This window comes from Xenopus tropicalis, chromosome 2, assembly GCF_000004195.4.
Source record: "Xenopus tropicalis strain Nigerian chromosome 2, UCB_Xtro_10.0, whole genome shotgun sequence".
Lineage (NCBI taxonomy): Eukaryota > Metazoa > Chordata > Amphibia > Anura > Pipidae > Xenopus > Xenopus tropicalis.
In genome coordinates, this window is record NC_030678.2 from 66,670,508 (window position 1) to 66,693,978 (window position 23,471).

The window sequence follows — 23,471 nt, forward strand, 5'->3', positions numbered from 1 at the left end:
AGAAGTGACAGTCAGCTGGAGGGCTAAAGGAAGATGTTACCTTTGGAAGCACAAACATGACAGATAAGACTAACATTAAGAATGACATTATGCAGGGATATCTAGGAAACTGGGTCCCGATTCAAATGGACAGAGGCTGGCCGGTCTTCTGCTGTTGCCCCTCCTGTTGCTCCTCTTGTTGAGGAGGAAAATAATTTTTAGGAAAGCATTGCGACTTAATAGTTTGGAGTAGACAGACAGTTGTGTCTATTCTGGATTCCCCGGAATCTGTTCTTTCCAAAAATGTACAATTTTCTGGGATAAACTTTCTGTTAGTGGAATTTTTGTCCTTGAAATCTAAAGTATGCAGCTTTCTAAAGCAGTGCTTTGGAAATTTGGTAGTGTACTCCTGGGAGTTTTTGACCTATATAAGTGAGAAATCTCCATAAAACTATATATATTTTGTATTGGCATGTTCAGGAGACATGGGACTTTCCAAATCAGTTGTATATTATTTGTGCATACAATAATTTTTGTTTCTAGTATGTGTGTTTATATTATGGAAAATTAGATTTTTCTTTTCATTTTTAGACATTTAGAAGCCTATATCTTGTTACAGAATTGGAATTACAAAAAAATTCTACCATATTTTGAAAGCTTAGGTTGTCCTGAAAAAAAGTGTTTTCCTGGGTAAACTAAAAGTCCCCCCGAATAAGGGCCCCTAAAGTGAAACAATGGAATATGTTAAAAAAACTGTAACATAGTAACATAGTAAGTTGGGTTGAAAAAAGACATACGTCCATCAAGTTCAACCATAATGCCTATTATATAACCTGCCTAACTACTAGTTGATCCAGAGGAAGGCAAAAAACCCCATCTGAAGCCTCTCTAATTTGAGGGGAAAAAATTCCTTCCTTCCTGGGATACTAAGAGCTATCTCCCATAACCCTGTATTCCCTCACTTGCTAAGAATCCATCCAGCCCCTTCTTAAAGTTATATAATGTATCAGCCAGTACGACTGATTCGGGGAGGGAATTCCAGAACTTCACAGCTCTCACTGTAAAAAATCCTTTCCGAATATTTAAATGGAACCTCCCTGCTTCTAAACGGAGTGGGTGCCCTCGTGTCTGTTGGAAGGACCTACTGGTAACTAAAGCATTAGAAAGGTTATTATATGATCCCTTTATATACAGTATTTATACATAGTTATCATGTCACCTCTTAAGCGCCTCTTCTCCAGTGTAAACAGACCCAACTTCGCCAGTCTTTCTTCATAACTGAGACCTTGCATACCCTTTACCAGCTTAGTTGCCCTTCTCTGGACCCTCTCTAACTCAATAATGTCCCGTTTGAGCACTGGAGACCAAAACTGAACAGCATATTCTAGATGGGGCCTTACCAGTGCTCTGTAAAGGGGAAGAATAACCCCCTCCTCCCGTGAATCTATACCCCTTTTAATAAAGCTCAAGACCTTGTTTGCCCTTGCAGCTGCTGCCTGGCATTGCTTGCTACAGCCAAGTTTATTATCGACAAGGACTCCAAGGTCCTTCTCCATTAAGGATTTGCCTAGTGCAGTCCCATTAAAGGTATACGGGGCTTGCATATTTTTACATCCCAGGTGCATGACCTTACATTTATCCACATTAAATCTCATCTGCCACTTAGCTGCCCAGATTGCCAGTTGGTCAAGATCCTGCTGCAGGGATGTCACATCCTGGGTAGAATTGACTGGTCTGCAGAGTTTTGTGTCATTTGCAAACACTGATACATTACTCATAATACCCTCCCCTAAGTCATTTATGAACAAATTAAACAAAAGTGGACCCAGTACAGAACCCTGAGGGACCCCACTGAGAACCTTATTCCAAGTAGAGAATGTGCCATTAACAACCACCCTCTGTACCCGATCCTGTAGCCAGTTTTCTATCCATGTGCAAACGACTTCACTAAGACCAATATACCTTAGCTTAGAAAGCAGTCGTTTGTGGGGAACGGTATCAAATGCTTTGGCAAAATCCAAATAGATTATATCTACTGCATCCCCACTGTCCAGCTTCTTACTTACCTCATCATAAAAAGCAATTAAATTGGTCTGACATGACCTGTCCTTCATAAAGCCATGCTGATTACTGCTCATAATGGCATTCTCCAGTACATAATTTTTTATGTGATCCCTTAACAAGCCTTCAAATAACTTGCCCACCACAGATGTCAAACTTACAGGCCTATAATTGCCAGGCTGAGATCTTACTCCCTTTTTAAATATGGGAATGACATTCGCCTTCTTCCAATCCCTAGGTACCATACCTGATGCAAGCGAGTCTGAGAATATCAGAAACAAGGGCCACTGCAATTCTGACCCTAGCTCTCTCAGTACCCGAGGGTGTATTCCATCTGGCCCAGGTGCCTTGTTTACATTTATCGTGTGTAAGCACCATATCCTGTGCCAACCATTGTGTAGTTGGAGCTAAGGCAACAGTGAAGCTATTGGGCTACTTGGCCCTCTGGCTCCTCTACTGTATACACAGAAGAAAAGAACTGGTTAAGCACATCTGCCTTTTCTGTATCCGCTGTAACCATATTGTTACTATAACTCAATGGGGCCACACCCTCAACCTGCATCTTTTTACTGTTAATATACTTAAAAAACTTTTTGGTGTTAGTCTTGGCCTCGGCTGCGATGCGCTCCTCATTTTCTATCTTTGCCTTCCGGATTGCTGTTTTACAACACTTGTTATAGTGTTTATAATCATTAAACGCAGCTACTGTCCCCTCTGACTTACTGTATATTTCTTAAAAGCTTTCCTTTTTTTCCCTATTAACTTCTTTACCTCAAAGTTAAGCCACATAGCAGCTCCTTACCCAGCAGATGGCGACCCTCACTCGAGCGGTGCAAGAACTACAGGCAGGTTTCCAAGAAGTTCAAGCCCAGTTACAACCCCTGCCCAGGGATCCTACTGATGCTCCTATTGCACCCCCATCTGTTGCTGCCCAGCCGCCAATTGCCAAGCTTAAGCTCTCTCTGCCGGAGCGTTTTTTGGGGGATCGCAAAAAGTTCCGGGCTTTTATGAATAGCTGCAAGCTGGAATTCACACTTAACCCCCAAGTTTATACGACTGAACAGTCCAAGGTGGGGTTCGCTATCTCACTCCTGTCCGGGGAGCCACAGACTTGGGCTCATCGTCTTCTGGAACAACAAAGTCCGTTGTTTAGTGACTCTGCTGCTTTTTTCCAGGCGATGGCGGTATTGTACGATGGCCCCCAAAGAGAAGCCTCGGCTGAAGCCGCACTCAGATCTTTGTCCCAGGGTAAACGGCCAGTTGAGGAATATGTTACTGATTTCCGTAGCCACGCTGCAGATACCCGGTGGAATCAAGCTGCACTGAAGCATCAATTCAAAATAGGGTTGTCTGAAGGTCTAAAGGACGAGCTAGCCTGAGTTGGGATTCCTGAAGACTTCGATTCTCTCATCGATGTCGTGGTCCAGTTAGACCGACGTTTGAGGGAGAGGAGACTGGAAAAGTCTGGGACATTTCAACCTAGTTGGCTGCTCCCTAAAGCTCCTCTATTCCCTAAACCCATTTTGGCCCCATCCACCACTGCCTCGTCATCGGCTGGGGCTGCTGAACCCATGCAAATCGGGCTCATCCGTTCCCCTCTGACTCCCGAAGAGAGGCTACGCAGACGTCGCCTGAACTTGTGCCTTTATTGTGGTGCCTCTGGTCATCTGCTCCGCGCATGCCCGGTGCGACCCACAAGTAAGAGATCTATACCGGGTCTTCTTAGTGCGGAAGCTGTTGATGGACTGTCTCTTATGTCAGTTATTACTATTTTGCAGTGGTCAAGGAAGACGCTCCAGACCCCTGCGTTGATTGACTCCGGGGCGTGCGGTTGCTTTATCGATCGAGACTTCGCCCGTTCTCATGACATTCCTTTAAGACCCAGATCCTGCCCACTGACGGTGAAGTTGGCCGACGGATCTAATATTTCTTCTGGTCCAGTCCTGTTTGAGACTATTCCTTTGTTAATAAAAATTCAACAGCATACCGAAACCCTATCGTTTAACGTGGTTTCTTCCCCTCTATATCCTATCATTTTGGGGTTTCCGTGGTTAAAAGCTCATAACCCTCTCATTAATTGGGGCTCGAATCAAATAACATTTCCCTCCGATCATTGTCCTTGTTTTGAGGTGGCTCCTGGGAGATTGCTGGTTGTGACTCCTGATCCTCGACTCAAACTGGTTCCAGAACCCTACCATGAATTCTTAGATGTCTTTGATGAGAAAGGGGCGGATGTACTTCCTCCACACCGGATATATGATTGCCCGGTGGATCTTCTTCCTGGAGCAGCGATCCCATTCGGACGGATTTACCCTCTATTCGAACCCGAACTTAAAGTTCTCAAGGACTACATTGAGGAAAATCTTAGGAAGGGATTTATCTGTCCGTCTACCTCTCCTGCTGGGGCAGGTATTTTCTTCGTTGGGAAGAAGGACCATTCCTTACGCCCCTGCATAGGCTACCGAGACCTGAACAAGGTAACCATTAAGAACCGATATCCGCTACCCCTCATCTCGAAACTGTTTATAAGATTACGTTCAGCACGTGTGTTCACGAAACTAGATCTTCGGGGGGCATACAATTTGGTCCGCATTCGACAAGGAGACGAGTGGAAAACAGCCTTTCGCACCCGATATGGGCACTATGAATACCTAGTGATGCCCTTCGGGCTATGCAACGCCCCAGCGACGTTTCAACACTTTGCAAACGACATTTTTAGAGACTTTTTGGATCTTTTCGTTATTATTTATCTCGATGATTTCTTAATCTTTTCATCTTCCTTGGAGGAACACCGACACCACGTCAGACAAGTCTTCTCTTGGTTACGAGCATATAAACTTTTCGCCAAACTGGAGAAGTGTGAGTTCGAAAAGTCTTCTATAGAGTTCCTAGGTTTTATCATTTCATCAGACGGAATATCTATGGACTCTCGCAAGGTCTCTGCGGTGTTAGACTGGCCCGTTCCTAACAGTCGTAAGGCTGTACAAAGATTTGTGGGCTTCGCCAACTTCTACCGAAAGTTCATCAAGAATTTCTCTGAGATAATCGCCCCTATCACTGCCCTTACCAGCTCGGTAAAAAAATTCTGCTGGACTCCTGAGGCTCAGCGGGCTTTTTTGGATCTCCGCCCCCATTCTAAAACATCCAGATCCTACACGACCGTTTGTTCTAGAGGTGAATGCCTCAGAGTATGCCATCGGAGCCGTGCTGTTGCAAAGAAACGATGTACAGAGCCTACTTCATCCTATTGCATTCTTCTCTAAAAAGTTATCTTCCTCTGAGCAAAATTACGATGTGGGAGACAGAGAGCTACTTGCGATTAAATCTGCATTTCAGGAATGGCGACACCTGTTGGAGGGGGCATCTCACCCTATTTTAGTTTTCTCTGATCACAAGAACTTGGAATATTTACGCTCAGCAAAGAGACTCCGACCTCGTCAGGCCAGATGGGCACTCTTCTTTTCTAGATTTAACTTCCACGTTACCTTTAGACCGGGTTCCAAAAATGGCAAGGCGGACGCGTTGTCCCGTCTGTTTTCTGCACCCGAGAATGATTCTGCCGCCAGCACTGTCCTTCATACCTCCAATTTTCTCCTTCTTCAAGCCGATCTGCTTGACAAGATCCAGAACGCCTCCAAGTCTGTGGACAATTTACCTACACATATTGATCGTCGGGGTAATTACCTCATGTCTCATAATAAGATTTTTGTCCCTGAAGGCCTGCGCCTCGAGGTACTCAGATTTGTCCATGATCATCCTGTTTCCGGCCATCTGAGGGTTCGCAAGACACTAGAACTTGCTAATAGGAATTTTTTTTGGCCCGGCATGTCAAGGGATTGCATGAAATATGTTACTTCCTGTCAAACATGTGCCAGATTCAAGGATACACACTCTCGACCAATGGGGTTACTTCAGCCTCTCCCGGTACCTGAGAAACCCTGGGAGAGAATTTCCATGGACTTTATTGTGGATCTGCCAAAGTCGGGGGGTTTTAATACAATCATGGTGGTGGTTGACGGATTTACCAAGATGGCTCACTTTATACCTTTGGTTGGGTTACCATCTACAGCCACAACGGCAGAAGTGTTTATTAAAGAGATCTTTCGGCTCCACGGCTTACCCAGGGAGATAGTGTCTGATCGGGGGTCGCAGTTTACGTCTCGCTTCTGGAGGTCGTTATGCCAGGGACTCCATATTGAGCTCGCCCTGTCCTCTGCTTTTCATCCTCAGACGAATGGGCAGACGGAGCGTACCAATCAGACTTTGGAGCAATATATTAGATGTTTTTCCTCCTATTCTCAGGAAGATTGGTCGGTGCTCTTACCTTTAGCGGAATTTTCTTACAATAATGCGGTACATAGCTCCTCCAAACAGACTCCTTTTTTCTCTTCTAAAGAAAGTGGTGGAGAATCCGTTTCCAGGTCGTATTGGGGCACCTCCGGAGCCAGTGACAGTACAGGGTGTTGAAGAATTCGAAGTCCAAGCTATTCTCGATTACAGGTATCGAAGAGGTCGCTTGCAGTATTTGGTCCAGTGGAAGGGCTATACGCCTGAGGACAATTCCTGGGAATCTTCAACCAATGTTCATGCTCCTCAACTGATTCGGGCCTTCCATAAGAAATTTCCAGAGAAACCTGCGTCAGGGCGCGTCCGGAGGCCGCGCCTTGGGAGGGGCAATGTCAGGTACCTGGTCGTTCGCCTAAGGTAGGCGCGCGCCCGATCGCCAGCGCACGTTCTGACGGCCGCGCGCGCTCCGTCGCTCGCGCACGTATTAACGCCGGCGTGTGTCTTGACGCATTGCGCTCAAAAGGACGCCAAAGGCCTACTAGCATTGCGAAGTTATCGTTTCCTTGTGAAAGGCGCCAAGCTTGTTTCTCGTGATTGCCTATTTTGATTCTCTGACCCGGCCTGACTCTCGATCCTGAAACCTGCTGCCTGTACCGACTTCCCGCCTGTCCGACCTCGCTTTTTGCCTGCTGATTTTGTTCTGGCGTTCCGGTTCGGCACTCCTGCCACTCCTCCACTTGGTTCAAGTCCTGTTTCATCCTCAGTGGCTGTGTTCCTTAGTGGGAGGTGTAGGAGAGGTCCTTCCTCTACGAGTTCTTCCAGTGACGCGTCCGGCTAGTTCTGACCGTGTTTTTATCAGAAAACATAATGCCCCAATCTATGCCCTGAAGCGCTGCCCTTAAGGAGCTAAAATTTGCCTTCCTAAAATTCAGTGTCTTTGTTGCCCCCGTGTAAATTTGTTCCCTGCACCAAACATCAAATGAAATAACATTATGGTCACTATTACCCAGGGGTTCAACCACTTGCAAATTTGCTATACGTTCTGGGTCATTAGAGATCACTAGATCTAGTATAGCATGGTTCCTGGTTGGCTCCTCAACAACTTGTTATGTCAAGTTGTCATGCAGCAAGTTTATAAACTTGTTCCCATTTACTGTCCTGGCAGTACTATTGCCCCAGTCAATATCAGGGTAATTAAAATCCCCCATTATTATCCCTTGCCCCAAACTAGCAGCCTTTTCTATTTGCAACAGGAGCTTGGCCTCCTCCTCTTCGCTTACATTAGGGGGTCTATAGCATACCCCTACAATTAGTTTGGTAGATTCTTTACTATCTGTGAGAAGCTCAACCCATAAGGATTCAGCTCCCTCTGTTACCCCCATCACTTCCTCCTTAATATTTGCTTTTAATTCCTGCTTAATGAACAGACACACTCCTCCTCCTTTTCTATTGCCCCTGTCCCTCCGAAACAATGTATACCCCCCAATATTAACAGCCCAGTCATGAGACTCATTCAACCAAGTTTCAGCAACACCAATCACATCATATTTCCGCTCCAACGCCAGTACCTCCAGCTCTCCCATTTTACCAGTCAGACTCCTTGCATTGGTAAACATACATTTAATACTGGTTCCGGCGTGAGAATGACGTGTAAACAACTTATGGGCCTCCCTGCCATTATCAGTATCCTGAAGCAAGTCTCCTCCCCCATTTTCCCTTACTATGCCCACTACCTCATCTATCCTGTCTACCACAGAATTTCCCGCTGCACCCTCCCCCCCCACTCCTAGTTTAAAATCTCCTCCAACCCGCTAGCCATCTTTTCCCCAAAGCAGCTTCCCCATCATCATTGAGGTGCAGCCCATCCCTGGCAAAGAGCTTGTAGCCGATTGAGAAATCGGCCCTCCTCCCTGCACCAATCTCTCAGCCACGCATTAATCTCCCTAAGCTCCCCCTGCCTTCTTAATGTTGCTCGTGGCACAGGTAATATCTCTGAGAAAATTACCTTGGAAGTCCTCGCCCTCAACTTTGCACCTAGCTTTTTAAAATTGTTCTTGAGGACTTCCCCCCCTCCTCTAACTTTGTCATTGGTACCTATCTGTACCAAGACCGCCAGGTCTTCCCCAGCCTCTCCCAACAATCTGTCCACTCATTCCACCACATGCCGAACCCTAGCACCAGGCAAGCAACACACAATTCGGCATGTAGGGTCTTTGCGACAAATTACCCTATCCACCTTTCTAATAATTGAATCCCCTACAACTATAGCCTGCCTTCCCTTCCTAGCACTATTCCCCCCACCTGTATTAGAGGTGCCGGCTCCCAGGGTGCTCCGAGAGACAGCCTGCTCCATACATGCCAGCTCAGAGCTGCCTTCCCCAGCATCTTCACCTAAAGCGGCAAATCAGTTGGTTTGTACAAGCTGTGAACCAGCCCCCCTACCCTTGTGTCCCCTACTGCCCCTCTTAACTGTTACAAATTTGTCTCCCTCATTAACCTCCACTGTCCCTTCTCCACCCCCCACTACACCGGCCCCTGCCAGTGGTTGCTCAGTGAGCCTCCTGTTCTCCCGCATGTTTGCAGCTGCCCTCAGTGCTGCCAGTTCCCCCCTTAGATTCTGCACCTCAGATTCCAAGAGGAAAACCTACCTGCATCTCTCACAAGTAAATGCTGCATGGAACTGCTGCTCCAGGACCACATACATGCAACAAGATGCACACTGAGTCACACCAGAAATGATACTGGAACTCATATTGCAACTGGGTACTTACAGTCTCCCGAGTGCAATCCCTTGTATAGTGCCTTTTAAGTTTCAAACGCCTTTTTTGTTTTTAACGCCTGCTATACACTTAATTTGCATGCAACACTTTAGATTACATGCAACACTCGCTAGCAGCTCCCAAACTCGCTGTGCAGTCAGAAACTTCAAGCAATACCTGTCTGGCAATACAAGTTCTGCTTTGACCAAAAAGGCTGGCAGTAAAAAGGTTAAACTGTAGAAAGTAAGGTTTTATTTTTGCACTTTTCAGAGAGATCCTTAGCAGCTGAAAATGTAAAGTCCCAGACGGAGCATGTTCATTGCTGTTCCAACTGCTGTCCAACTCCGTCAGTAAACGTGCTATACTGTCATGCTGCAACCCCCCAGTCATCATGAGCAGAATCCATGTTTACTTGATGTTAAATGGAACGCATGGCCATTACAAATTCTGTACCATTTCTGAAACCATTAAAAAAAGAAAACAATGTAAATTGCAAAACTACTCAGAGAAGCACTGTGAGCAAGTTTATATCAATTCATTTTTTGGGTTTAAAACATTTTACAGAAAGGAACATCCACTTACTTAATGACACTGTCAAATAACTGAATCTTTGCCTGATTTGGTCACATATCCCAGCCAATGAAGCAGGTGACTGTATGAGAAGTTTAACAAATTCACTCTTTATTTATGCATAGATATCCTGATCAGGAAGTGAGGGATACTGCAAAACAGTGGATTGATTCCATATCTGATGCTGAACTTTTAGAGTATCTCCCTCAGCTTGTACAGGTGAGTATGATGCACTTTTTCCATGGTTATCTTTCAGCTAATGTTCTAAAGTTAGTAATAGCGAAAATAGGGTTGGTATCCATAACTGACTGATGCTGCCTTTTTTAAGTAAACTATTGGGCCTGATCCTTCATCAGTGTGTGTAAAATTACTTGGTCAATTCACTTTTTGTGGACTGATAAAGGCTAAGGTATGGCTGTGCCAAGAAAATGTAACCTATTTAAACATAAAATAAGCAATATAAATGGATAAAATAGTAAGTAGGTGGAAATATAGGTAAAAATATTCTATTCATAAAAAATATTGTTCAGTATTAGTAACAAGTAAGCTAATAAATACAGGGGAAAAATAACTAAAGCACTACCACTATTTTTCCTGCTGAGGCTTTCAACTGATGTGTTCTTTTTGTGGTGTCTCAGGCCTCCTCCTCTGTTCAGGGATGGTTTTTCCAGGCTGGCATAAATGGCCTCTTTCACGCCTCTTTCAAACCATCTGTCCTCTCGGTCCAAAATATGCATGTTACTGTCCTCAAAAGAGTGACCTTTTTCTTTGAGGTGTAGATACACTGCTGAGTCTTGTCCTGAGGAGTTCGCCCCGCATATGTTGTGCCATTCTCTTACAGAGGTTGTTTTGTCTCCCCAATGTATAAGTCAGAGCACTCTTCATTACACTGGGCAGCATAGACCACATTACTTTTCATGTGCTTGGGTGTAGGGTCTTTAGGGTGTACCAGCTTTTGTCTCAGAATGTTGCTGGGTTTGAAAAACACAGGAGAATTTTCAACAAACATTGCATTCCTAAGTTTTTCTGATGTTCTAGCAACATACGGGATGACTATGTTGTTTGCCTGCTGTGTTCCTCCCTTCTGTTTGTTGGTCTGGTCTTTCTGCTGGTCTTTGGTTTGGTTTTGATAAAGGCCCTGTCTGGGTACCCACAAGTTTTCAAAGCTCCTTTTTTTAATCCTACTAGATACTGTATATCATGACCTGGATGAATGAGAATCTTCATAGACACTATTATATGTCTTTTGAAAGTACATATGCATTGCAATGCAGGCCTAAATATACAAATTCCTAAAATAACAATCTGACAATGCAACAGCTTTATTAGTGGTCAAAATACCATATCTGAGTATTTAGCTCAATAGCAAGAAAGGCTTAATGTGTGTTACCTGTTGGAAACTGGAGTACTGCTCTGTTGGGTATCCCATACAGAACCCCAGCAGGAAGTCACTGAGGTGGCACAAGGGGCTCCAGGAATGTTGGTTGTCATGAGCCTGCTGTTTATATCACCGGATGATCTAGACCCCTCTAGTGTTTTTCTGAGCTATTACAATAGTGTCACACAAATTGTTTGTCGAAAAGGGAAACATTTTTACCTATTAAGAATGATCAATTTAGATCTTAAGAACCAGAATACATTATGAGGGTGTTAAACTAATGAAATTAAGGAGAAAAGAAAGACAACTTGCTTAAGGTCAATTCAATTTACTTTTCTAAGAAAAAAAAAAATAACCTCTGTAGGTCTCTTCAATCCACTTCTCTAAACAAAAGATACTAGTACAAATTTCACCAGAATGTATTGATTGCCCCCTTAGGGAAGAAGCAAGGGACCCTGTGAATGAGGCTTTAGTCAGACACAGGTTATTATTTGTAATAGCACTTTCTAGGAAAGTGAGTCAGTCTTGATTAGAAAGAGCAGTTATTTGTGCTCCAACCAGGAGAGAAAGCAGGGAGTAGTCTCTTAACAGGCTCTGCCATCTTAGGAAAGGGACCCAGTAGTATCAAGAGTATCAGACTTAGATTTATTTCCCTGATCTATTTGCCTGGGATTTGGGCTAGTAAAGGTGGAAACTCTAAGAACAAGCTTGCCCAAGCATTGTGTTGTCTTGGGCCATAAATGCAAACTCAATTTGATTTTGCTACAAAGGAACTCCTGGTGTCCTTCTTTTCCATCGCTATTTTACATTTGGCAGTTTGGTAATTTAACAGCACCATCCATACATATTCTTCCACATGAAGGCCCATCCTTTGAAAGAGAGTCTCTTTAAGTGGATGCTCTGTAAGTGGAGTTATAAACCACAGGAGTTTGTATTTATTTCAAGTCTTTTCACCTATTTTTGTTTTACTGTTTCTGTAACTGGGAGAATGAGTGGCAGTGACATAGAAGGTCTGACACAGTGCACAACCTGCCACATGTATGCAGTTGTGGAGCAACAGTTCCAAAGTGCCTACCTCTGTTGTGGATGTGAGCAAATTGCCACTTTTAGAGGCTCGCGTTAGAGCCCTAGAAGAACAAGTTGCAACACTGCATTCGATTGACAATCTTGAGAGGAGTCTCTTGCTCACTGAGCAGGAGCTAGCGGGGTCAGATAGTTTGGGGGGAGGGGATCAGCAAAAGGATGATAAGGCAGTAAACTGGGTGACTGTTAGACAATCTAGTGTGGGGAAAAGAAAGAGGGAGGCTGCTCCAGGGTTTGCGCATCCCAACAGATTTGCCAGATTGTGTGAAGAAGATGGGAGCATGAACTGGCCGTTCTAGATGAGGCTGATCTCTCTAACAGCTGGGAGACCAGTTTCTCTAGTAGTGTTGGGGAGGGGGGCAGAGCTAGGCCTAAACAGATGGTGGTTATAGGGGATTTGATCATTAGGAAAGTGGACAGGGTAGTCTGTCGAGCCGATCACTTCAACCGAACAGTTTGCTGTCTTCCTGGTGCCAGGGTTCGGGATGTGGTTGATCGGGTTGACAAATTTTTGGGAGGGGCTAGGCATGACCCGGCTGTCTTGGGACCCTAAAGAGTGAGTTCAGGGATCTAGGCTCTGAGATTAAGGAAAGGTCCTCCAATTTAATTTTTTCAACATTTTGCCAGTGCCACATGCAAGTTTAGGGAGACAGGAGCTTAGGTAGCTAAATGCCTAGCTAAAGTCTTGGTGTAGGAAGGAAGGGTTTGGGTTTCTAGAGCACTGGGCTGACTTTTCTTTGAGGTACAATCTATACAGCCGTAACAGATTGCACCTCAATGGAAGGGGGTCCGCTGTGCTAGGGGAGAGAATGGTTAAGAGGCTAGAGGAGTGTTTAAACTAGACAAGGGGGGATGGGTGAGCTTGAGTTTTATGGGAAAGCTAGTGTAGATGGGGTAGTGGGATTAGCAAAGGGTCATGGTGGAGGAGTGAGGGGGGCATACAGTTTATCAGATAAGGAGCTTCCGTTGTTACAAGGGAAACAGACTAATATTTACCTTAGCTATAACTCTCCGTTAGCTAATGTAAATATCAGAGGGAGAAGTAGTAATCTCCGTTGCATGCTGGCTAATGCGCAAAGCTTGTCGGGTAAATTAGGGGAGCTGCAGGCTATTGCATGTATTGAAAATTATGATTTAATTAGTATCACTGAGACCTGGTGGGATGAAAAATGTGACTGGGCCATGAATTTAAATGGTTACACACTTTTTAGGAGGGACAGAAAGATTAAAAATGGTGGAGGGGTTTGTCTTTATGTAAAGTCAGATTTGAAGCCATTTAGTAAAGACATTACCAATGAAAATGCTGAATCTCTTTGGGTAGAAATTTCAGTAGGGCTGAAGGTTACAAAGAAAATGATCATTGGTGTATGCTATAAACCACCCCGTATAGATGAGGGGGATGAGACCCAGCTACTGTTGCAAATAAAGGACTTTAATTATCCAGACATTGACTGGAGTAAAGGGGTGGCTAAGTCAGAAAAAGCTAGTAGGTTTGTAAATATGCTAAATGACAACTTTTTATTTCAGGCAGTTATTAAAACCCAGAAGAGGGGAACAAACATGGCTGCTCCGTGGGTCTGTAAATTCGTGCTACCATAATTATGAGTCGAAAAAACTTTGCAAATTTAGTTTATAAGGAATTTAAAGCTGATACATATTAAAACAAAACAGCAGGTGTAAAAAAAAATTTTAAGTGGCTGTCAGTATCACTTTAAGAAGGATATTAATGAGCTGGAGAGAGTGCAGAGACATGCAACTAAACTGATAAAGGGGATGGAAGATTTAAGCTATGAGGTTAGACTGGCGATGTTGGGGTTGTTTTCTCTGGAAAAGAGGTGTGACAGGGAGGAGGTCAATTTTCTTAGAAACTGAGGCTACAAGGAGGTTCTGATGGTGGTTTATGGAGACTGATGGCATTGAGTATCAAAACACAAGTGAAAATTAAAATTATTTAAATATTATAACTTTACCTATAGGACTTGTCACTGTAGAACTGGGGGCTGCAATAATAAATACAAGATCATTAATATGAAGTAAACCAACGTTATTGCAAGAGATGTCTTTTTTTTTCTTCTAAAAAAAGTAAATTGAATAGACTTTGAGGGGGTTGTCTCTTTTCTCCTTAATTTTGCACAGAGACCGATACTGACCTATCTATACACTCACATACATAAATGATAAACCATCAATACTAAGGGGGAGATTTACTAATCCACGAACGTTCCGAAGGCGTCCGAATGCGATTTTTTCGTAATGGTCGGTATTTTTGCGACTTTTTCGTATGTTCCGCGATTTTTTTGTATATTTTCCACAACTTTTTCGTAATTTTTTCGCCTTTTCGGAACCATTTCACGATAAACTCGATACATTTTTCGCAAAACATACGAACATTACGGAATTCATTAGCGCTTTGGTTACGCTTTTTTCGGGCTTTCATTTTGGCAGGTACAGTCGTATTTAAGGCTTCAAAAGTCCGAAATTTTCATGTGGAACGCAAAAAAATTCCAAAAAGTGAATAAACATTGTCAGACTGTCATTTTACTACTTGCCTTTCAAGGGGAAATGAAACCAAATAGGGATTTTCAATAATACATGCCTTTCAAGGGGAAATGAAACCAAATAGGGATTTTCAATAATACATGCCTTTCAAGGGGAAGTGGAGTATTTTGTGTGCAATTTGTATTTAGAGAAAAATGTAGTCATTTACAGCCTGTCCTTACCTTTTTAGATAAAGAAACAGGAAAGAGTTAAAGACTGCACAGCTTGCTCGTTAAAGGCTGGCAAAGATATAAAACCTCTTCCTATAACTCACTGTAACAGTTTGCCTAAAGATGGAACATGACATAGTAGTTCCATTACTGCTTGCAGTCATCAAAGGCTTGGAGAGGGCAGAAAATAAACAACAACAGGAGCCCCCTGTTCGTTTGCCACTTGCTAGGATCAGACAGCCTCGTCGATTCTGGAGAGCTGTCCCTTCCCTTAATGATGATGATGACTGATGATGACTGATGATGATGTCTGATGATGAGGTGGTGCGGATGTACCACCTGAGCCAGGCCCTGCCCCGCATATGCAAACTGCTTGCAGTTTTGCATTTCCTGGGCAGTGGCAGTTTCCAGCAGGTCTCCGCACGCCTTGTCGGTATGAGCCAGCCCACCTTCAGCAGGATACGTAGGCAAGTGCTCAGGGCACTTCTACCGCACTCGCAAAGGCTCATTTCCTTTCCCTCAACAGAGGCAGAGTGGACAAGGGTAAAGCAAGACTTTTACCTCAATGGTCATTTTCGAAATGGCCTGGGAGCCATTGATTGCACTCATGTTCCGCTCACACCACCTCGGCTTCACCAGGAGTGCTACCTTAATAGAGAGCGCTCCCATTCTATCAATGTCCAGGGGGTGTGTGATTCCCACCTGCGGATCATGAGTGTGAGATCTGGTTTTCCTGGAAGTGTCCACGATGCCCATATCCTGCGTCAGTCAGCCCTCTATGAGGGCTTCACTAAAGGAGAAATGCTGCAGGGCTGGCTGGTGGGTAAGTACTTTTTAACCTTTTTTTTACCTCAACTTCCACAACTATTAACATGACTGTCTTGAAGGCACCGTATGCAACTGCTAGTGACAGTTAATTAGTCATGGCGATACACACCCATTAGTCCAATGTGCATACAAGTGGCCTAATATTATGTGCAGTAGAATTTCACTATTTAATCATGTGAGTTCTTGATAGTACCAAAATGTCTCTCCAAATGAATACCACTTTACTTACCCTTGTTTTATAAGCATCTTGGAAATGGTAGTTTTAGAAAGCATTTCTTTGAACTTGTGTGTTTCTGATAGACTAATTAACTCCTCACACCTGAGCATGTGTAATAGGTGGAATTTTGCTGAATGGGAGGCAGCCTTGGAATCTGTCACATGCATGTGTATGTAACTTTTCAATCAAGGGGTGGATGTGCTTCCACTCATATTTTTTCCTTTGTTCTAGGAGACACAGGATATGGGGTTCTGCCTTGGCTGATGACCCCTGTTCATTTTCCCCGCACACCTGCCCAACGTAGGTACAACCATGCCCATCGGAAGACGCGCAATGTGATTGAGCGCCTGTTTGGGGTGCTCAAGTCGCGCTTCCGATGCCTCTCAGTCACTGGGGGAGCTCTTCTTTATTCCCCCATTAAGGTTTCAGAGATCATCAATGATGCTCTGGAACCTGAGATTGAGGGGTATGTTGGCAGGCGCAGGGATAACCAACCACAGGGGAGAAGAGTGCGTGACCAGCTGATTGCCTCACACTTTAGTTGTAAGTTGAGCATATCATTCACTTGATAATATACCTCATTAAATGTGTTTAACTTGCCCTTGCAACTGTGTTAACCAGAAGAAAATGAAGGATGCCAACAAATATGTGTATGTTTAGTTACTGTTTGTTTTTGTAGTAAATGTTGCCACTGCATGAACATAAGTGACTTTGGCCAGTGCAGTTAGAACTGTGATTAATTGGTGCTTAAGCCTTGATATAGAGGGATCTCATTACAGTGTTGGGGTAGAACTCAAGTTTGTGGCACACACAAACTGGATGGCCATTATCATGCTTATGATGAGTTTGTTCACATGATCAGTGCAATGTCTTTTTAAATGTAATCAATCTTTTCCTTTTCTTAATTATAAAGAGCCTGCTGATTGTGATGTTCTGGTGTGCCCCTAGCAGTACAGGCCTTCCCGGGACACATTCTGGTGTAAGTAAACATGCTTACAAACAAAAATCAGTGATGTTAAAATTGTCAACCATTTAAAGGACAAGTCAAGCCCAATCAATTTAAAGTTTTTTTTGTATTAGGTCAAAATGAAGTTTGAGGTTCACTTGTCCTTAACTTATTAGCATAACTAACTAATTCTACTTTCAGGGTTGTGGGATCCTACTGTGTTATGTGTGGCTACCCCTACTGGAATCCTTTGGTGCTTTTGAATGTTGCTACTAAGAAGCTAAAACCTCATTTCTGTTGCTTGGACCTGTCACTACTGTTGCCAACCTTCTGGGAGACGGACCTGCTATGGAGAAGTGCCAGACATTCTGCCCTTTGCTGCTAACTGCCACGTTCAGGTGACTACCACTTACTCTGCTTTAATAAAAAAATATATTACTTGTTACCGAAAAATGTTTACTTTCAGCCTATAAAAAAACCAAAATGCATTCTGAATGACAAGACCAACTAGACTCCTTGGCAGGATCCATGGGACTGCCCCAGATGCTGCCCTATCAAGTTGACCACCTCTTATGCTTGGACTAAGAGCTGTTTTAAAGGGACCTACAAATACTGGGTAAGGGACTGTTAATGCTGTTCAAGGTTAAAAAAAAAACAATTTTTTGGGGTTAATTGAATCATTGTTATTTTAGGAAATTTCCCACACTTAGCTTACAGTGGAAGAAGACTGCACGCTGCTGAGACTGCTGTTTGCTGCTGAGACTCAGAAAGATGCGACTCTTGGCCAGCTGTGCGAAATCCCATTGCCTGTGTTCCCTCCAATCAATGGCCCCTTACTGACTGGAGCAATAACTTCACCTTTACACCTTCCTGCCTTTCACAACTAAATTGATCTAGAAAATGATGATTGATGATGATTGAGGATGATTGATGATGATGATGCAAAATAAAGTAAACAAAAGCCATTTTGAATTTGTCTTTTTAATGACAAAATCATAATAAATATCAAATCAATACTTTAAACATCCAGCAAGGTGTATAGATGTTTTTGTAAAACAAAACTAACATTTGAACATTTCCACAAGAAATATAAATAGTTACTGTAGGCCTAGGGGGCATTAGAAACCCAGCCATGCTTGACCCATAAAGGATGAAGGCTAAGAAAAAGGTAAAGTGCAAAGCACTTATTGCGTGACACTTGTTGCACCCCTACAGCCAGGCAATAGAAACATATTAACAAAAATACAAGACATGATAAACAATATTTAACATTTATCACATTTGTAAACATATCTGTTTTGGTTTTGAAAAGCAGTCACAGATAAATGAGGTAAGTGCTGGCCTCTTGTCTGAGGCCCTTGCATAGTAGTACAACATTCAATTACCCTCGTAGGCATTAGTGACTTTCATTTTGGAAAGCAAAGGGAAATGAGGAGTTGTAGAGCTGCCCACCGGGAACAATATATCAGCACGAGACAGCATATAAACCATACTTTCAATAAACTGCATAGTAACGACATACACAACCTGAAAAGCATATAGTTGTTTCTTCTGCACATTAGACTGCACAGCAGAGAATAAGGAGCTTAAAGAGATACCCCTTTTTAGTCAGTCATACAACATGGGAGAAGGAGGTACGTTTCTACGTACCAACCATACGTTGGTATGTCGGTACAACACAAATTTGGTACAACACAAATGTCTTTTTTTTTTAAGGATGTTAGAATTGCATCATTAGTTGTGTTTAAGTAGGCCAATTCACAGGCCAATATTCATGTTAAAGCAAATGCACTTTGATGTTCTAAGTGCTTCCCAGATGGTATTAAGGAGGGTGCAACAAGATGTTATCGTGGCACAAACTCAATGGGCAAACACACAATATAGATGTTATAGCAAATGCACTTTGATGTTATAAGTGCTTCCCAGATGGTATTGGGGAGGGCACCACGAGGTATTATTATGGTGCCCCTCAGTGAGGAAAATTCGGCTTTGGTTGAGGAAGATTAAGAACAATGGGACTACTTGTTTGGTGCTTAGTCCTGTCAGCTCATTTCGCCGAAAAGTGCGAACGTTCGTGAACTTTGCGAACCCCATAGACTTCAATGGGAAGGCGAACTTTAAAACCTAGAAAAGCCATTTCTGGCCAGAAAACTGATTTTAAAGTTGATTAAAGGGACAGTGGCATGCAGGAGGGGGATCAAGGGCAAAAATGTCGCTCAAAAATACGTTGTTGACACAGCATTGCGTTTTGTGCTGTAAAGGGCACAAATCACACTACATTCCTAAACTTGTGTAATAAACTGCTTTAAAACGTCCGGCGTCTACATGCCAATCAAGTCGTGTAAAGGTTATGGCCGGTTCACATGCAAAGACAAAACGCTGCGTTTACTGCAACGAAAAAAAACGCAAAAAGCTTTAATGATACCGTCAAGTGAGCGAATAATAGTTTTTACTAGTTGCTTGTCAACTCCAGGACGTTTGTCCTGTCGGTGGGAATATTTCTGTAGTGGTGTGTTTAGCAGTCACCGTGCTTGTGCGCACGTGCACGGTCAGGCAGAGGTAATTCAATGTACAGTGACGTGAACCAAAAAACACTGATTCTGCAGTGTGGGCCCAGTTTTGTCCTACTTTATTGATCACCTGTGGTGACCATAAAAGATATGATTTTGCCGCTGTTGCAGAACCCTGAAAAATCAGGAATGTGTACATTCCTGAAAAATTATGTTTTTTTTGTCGCAGCCACTGAAGCACAGAGGAGAGGACAGAGCCTTTAAAAAAATGAAGATAGCGTACCAAGCACAGAAGACAGAAAAAATATGTTAGATAAATGGTATCACAACCATTCCCATGGCAGAACCTTTAAAAAAATGAAGATAGCGTACCAAGCACAGAAGACAAAAAAAATGTTAGATAAATGGTATCACAACCATGCCCCAGACAGAACCATTAAAAAAACTAAGATAGCGTACCAAGCACAGAAGACAGAAAAACTCAGGATTTACCTATCCAAAAAGTTTGGCTTAAAATGAAACCAGTAGGATTTGCATCCTAGTTTGTACGGTGGTGGAGGACGCTAAAGGACAGCTGTGTGTGGTGTCAAGCGGCGTGCAGAGAAGGACAGCTGCATGGGCAGTCAGAACAAGTCTTCCGGCGTGCAGTAACTCTCCGAGATCCATGCCTCATTCATTTTAATAAAGGTCAGGTAATCCACACTTTTATGACCTAGGCGAGTTCTCTTCTCAGTTACAATCCCTCCTGCTGCACTGAAGGTCCTTTCTGAGAGGACACTTGAGGCGGGGCAAGACAAGAGGTTTATGGCAAATTGTGACAGCTCTGGCCACAGATCAAGCCTGCGCACCCAGTAGTCCAGGGGTTCATCGCTCCTCAGAGTGTCAATATCTGCAGTTAATGCCAGGTAGTCCGCTACCTGCCGGTCGAGGCATTCTCTGAGGGTGGATCCAGAAGGGTCCTGGTGCTGCCTTGGACTGAAAAAACTTTGCATGTCTGACGTTACAGAGTGGCCAAAGTGCATTGTCCTTGCAGGTGTGCTCGTGGGAGGATTACAGGCACCTCTGCCCCTGGAATGTGGAGTGACATCACCCTTAAAAGCATTGTACAACATGTTTTGCAATACATATATATATAGATCTCACAGACTAACAAAAACATCGTATTTGAAGTAGAATCTTACCCCCTACTTAGGTGGGTCCAGGTGCTCATGCCCCAGACCATCAGCTTGGGGAGTCATGCAGAATCATACTAGAAGAAACAGGCAGGCACATCTGGGATCCCTTTTGCGTCGCTCAGTTTGTTCAAAAAAGCAGCTTGTATGTTAATAAAAGTATCAAAAATTTTTTATTTATTCCATAAAAATAACAACTGCAACAGCCTTACGCGTTTCGTACCTACCAGGGTACTTAATCATAGCCTATGATTAAGTACCCTGGTAGGTACGAAACGCGTAAGGCTGTTGCAGTTATTTTTATGGAATAAATAAAAATTTTTTGATACTTTTATTAACATACAAGCTGCTTTTTTGAACAAACTGAGCGACGCAAAAGGGATCCCAGATGTGCCTGCCTGTTTCTTCTAGTATGATTCAACATGTTTTGCAGGCTGGTTTGGAAATGCAGCATCCTTTCGGACTTGTGGAACGTTGGTAACATTTCTGCCACTTTATGCTTGTAACGAGGGTCTAGTAGCGTTGCCACCCAGTACAGGTCCTTCTCCTTAAGCCTCTTGATACAGGGGTCCTTCAACAGGCATGACAGCATGAAAGACCCCATTCTCACAAGGTTGGATGCAGAGGTATCCATCTCCCCTTCCTCGTTATCAAGGACTACGTCCTCATCCACCACCGTCTCCTCCCCCCAGCCACGTACAAGACCAGGGGTCCCCAAAAGGTGACCACAAGCCCCCCGGGAAGCCTGCTCCTGTTGGTCTTCCGCCTCCACAAAGCCACCTTCCTCCTCTGACTCCACTTCTGACACCTCTCCCTGCATTGCAGCAGGTGCCTGGGAACGTTCTGGTGATTCCGCCCAGAAATCATGCTCTTGGTCACGCTGGTCTACAGCGTCATCTGTCACTCGTCGCACGGCACGCTGCAGAAAAAAAGCAAAGGGTATTAGGTCGCTGATGGTGCCTTCGGTGCGACTAACAATATTTGTGACCTCGTCAAAAGGGCGCATCAGCCTGCAGGCGTCGCGCATAAGCACCCGGTAACGGGGGAAAAAAATCCCCAGCTCTGCAGATCCAGTCCTACCACCCAGTTCAAATAGGTATTCATTGACGGCTCTTTGTTGTTGCAGCAGACGTTCAAACATCATTAGCGTGGAATTCCAGCGAGTCTGGCTGTCGCAAATTAAACGCCTGACTGGCAACTTGTGCCGCCACTGAATGTCAGCAAGGCGTGCCATGGCTGTGTAGGAACGTCTGAAATGGCCAGACACCTTCCTGGACTGCCTGAGAATGTCCTGCAATCCTGGGTACTTCGAGACAAACCGTTGGAGTATCAAATTTAAAACATGTGCCATGCAGGGCACATGTGTTAAATTGCCCAGTCTCAGTGCTGCCAACAGATTGCTTCTGTTGTCACACACCACTTTTCCGATTTTCAGTTGGTGTGGGGTCAGCCACCGATCGGCCTGTGAGTGCAGAGATGACAGGAGTGCAGATCCGGTATGGTTTCTGCTTTCCAGGCACGTCATGCCCAAGACAGCATGACAACGGCGTACCTGGCACGTCGAATAGCCTATGGGGAGCTGGGGGTGCACAGGTGTGGAGGAGGACACAGCAGCAGAGGAGGAAGAAGCCGAGGAAGAAGCCAAGTTAGAAGATGACTTAGAAGACGAGTTAGAGAGCAAAGGAGGAGTAGAGGTGGTGGCAGACCCGCATGCAACCCGTGGCAGTGACACCAACTCCACTGTTGTTGAACCACGCATTCCCTGCTTCCCAGCCATCACCAGGTTCACCCAGTGGGCAGTGTAGGTGACATACCTGCCCTGACCATGCTTGGAGGACCATGTGTCAGTAGTCATATGGACCTTTGCCCCAACACTAAATGACAGAGATGCGGTGACTTGGCTCTGCACATGCTGGTACAGGTGTGGTATTCCCTTCTGTGAAAAAAAATTGCGGCTGGGTACCTTCCACTGCGGTGTCCCAATTGCTACAAATTGGTGGAAAGCCTCAGAGTCCACCAGCTGGTATGGTAAAAGCTGGAGGGCTAAGAGTGCAGACAATCCAGCTGTCAGACGCCGGGCAAGGGGATGACTCTGAGGCATTGGTTTCTTACGCTCAAACATGGCCCTCACAGAAACTTGGCTGGGGGCAGATGAGCAGGAACTGGTGGTCAAGGTGGAAGGCGGAGTGGAGGGTGGTTGACACGGGTCAAGGACAGCAGAGGTAGAGCAGTAAGATGCTGGAGCAGAAGGAGGGTGGCTTAGAGTTTGGTTGCTGCCTTTGAGGTGTTGCTCCCATAGTGCTTTGTGTTTGGCGTTCATGTGCCTTCGCATAGCAGTTGTACCTAAGTGGGTGTTGGGCTTCCCAAGACTCAGTTTCTGACTGCACTCATTGCAAATTACAGCGCTTTTGTCAGAGGCACACACATTAAAAAAAAGGCCACACTGCTGAGCCTTTTGATGTGGGATTTCTAGCAGTAACAGTAGAAGTTGGCGGGTGCGTTGGCTGGCTGACCACAGGTGCCAATTCATGTTGTTGCCCTACTGTTCCCTGCGAGCTGTCCCTGCTTCTTGTAAGTCTTATTCTCCTCCTGCCTCTCCGTCTCTCCATCTGAACTATCCTCCTCTTGCTCTCTTCTTCTGGGTCTGGGCACCCACAAAACATCAATCTCCTCATCATCATTCTCCTCAGATGCATCAATTTCTTCTGACAGCTCACAGAAGACAGCAGCAGCGGGGACCTCATCACACCTTATGTCCATCTCTGTTGTGTTGCCTGCCTGAATTATGATATCTGGTGTAACGTCCTCATCTCCTTCATCTTCTTCTGGCAATAATGGTTGCGCATCACTCAGTTCAACAAACTCATGTGAAAACAACTCCTCTGACAGTGAAGAAGGGGCGACGGTGGTGGAGGAAGTGGTACGTGGGGTGCCCATAGCAGAGGAGGATGAGGATGTTGTGGCAAAGTTAGA

The 23,471-nt window shown here is 44.4% G+C and overlaps 1 protein-coding gene across 2 annotated transcripts in view; it reads left to right on the plus strand.

Moving 5' to 3' along the window:
• Positions 1 to 23,471, plus strand: part of pik3c2b (phosphatidylinositol-4-phosphate 3-kinase catalytic subunit type 2 beta) — a 318,516-nt gene that overhangs the window by 42,867 nt on the left and 252,178 nt on the right. For both annotated transcript variants that reach the window (XM_031896848.1, XM_031896849.1), the window contains exon 3: positions 9,782 to 9,875. In XM_031896848.1, coding sequence (XP_031752708.1) covers positions 9,782 to 9,875 — 94 coding nt within the window. The remainder of the gene's footprint in view (positions 1 to 9,781; positions 9,876 to 23,471) is intronic.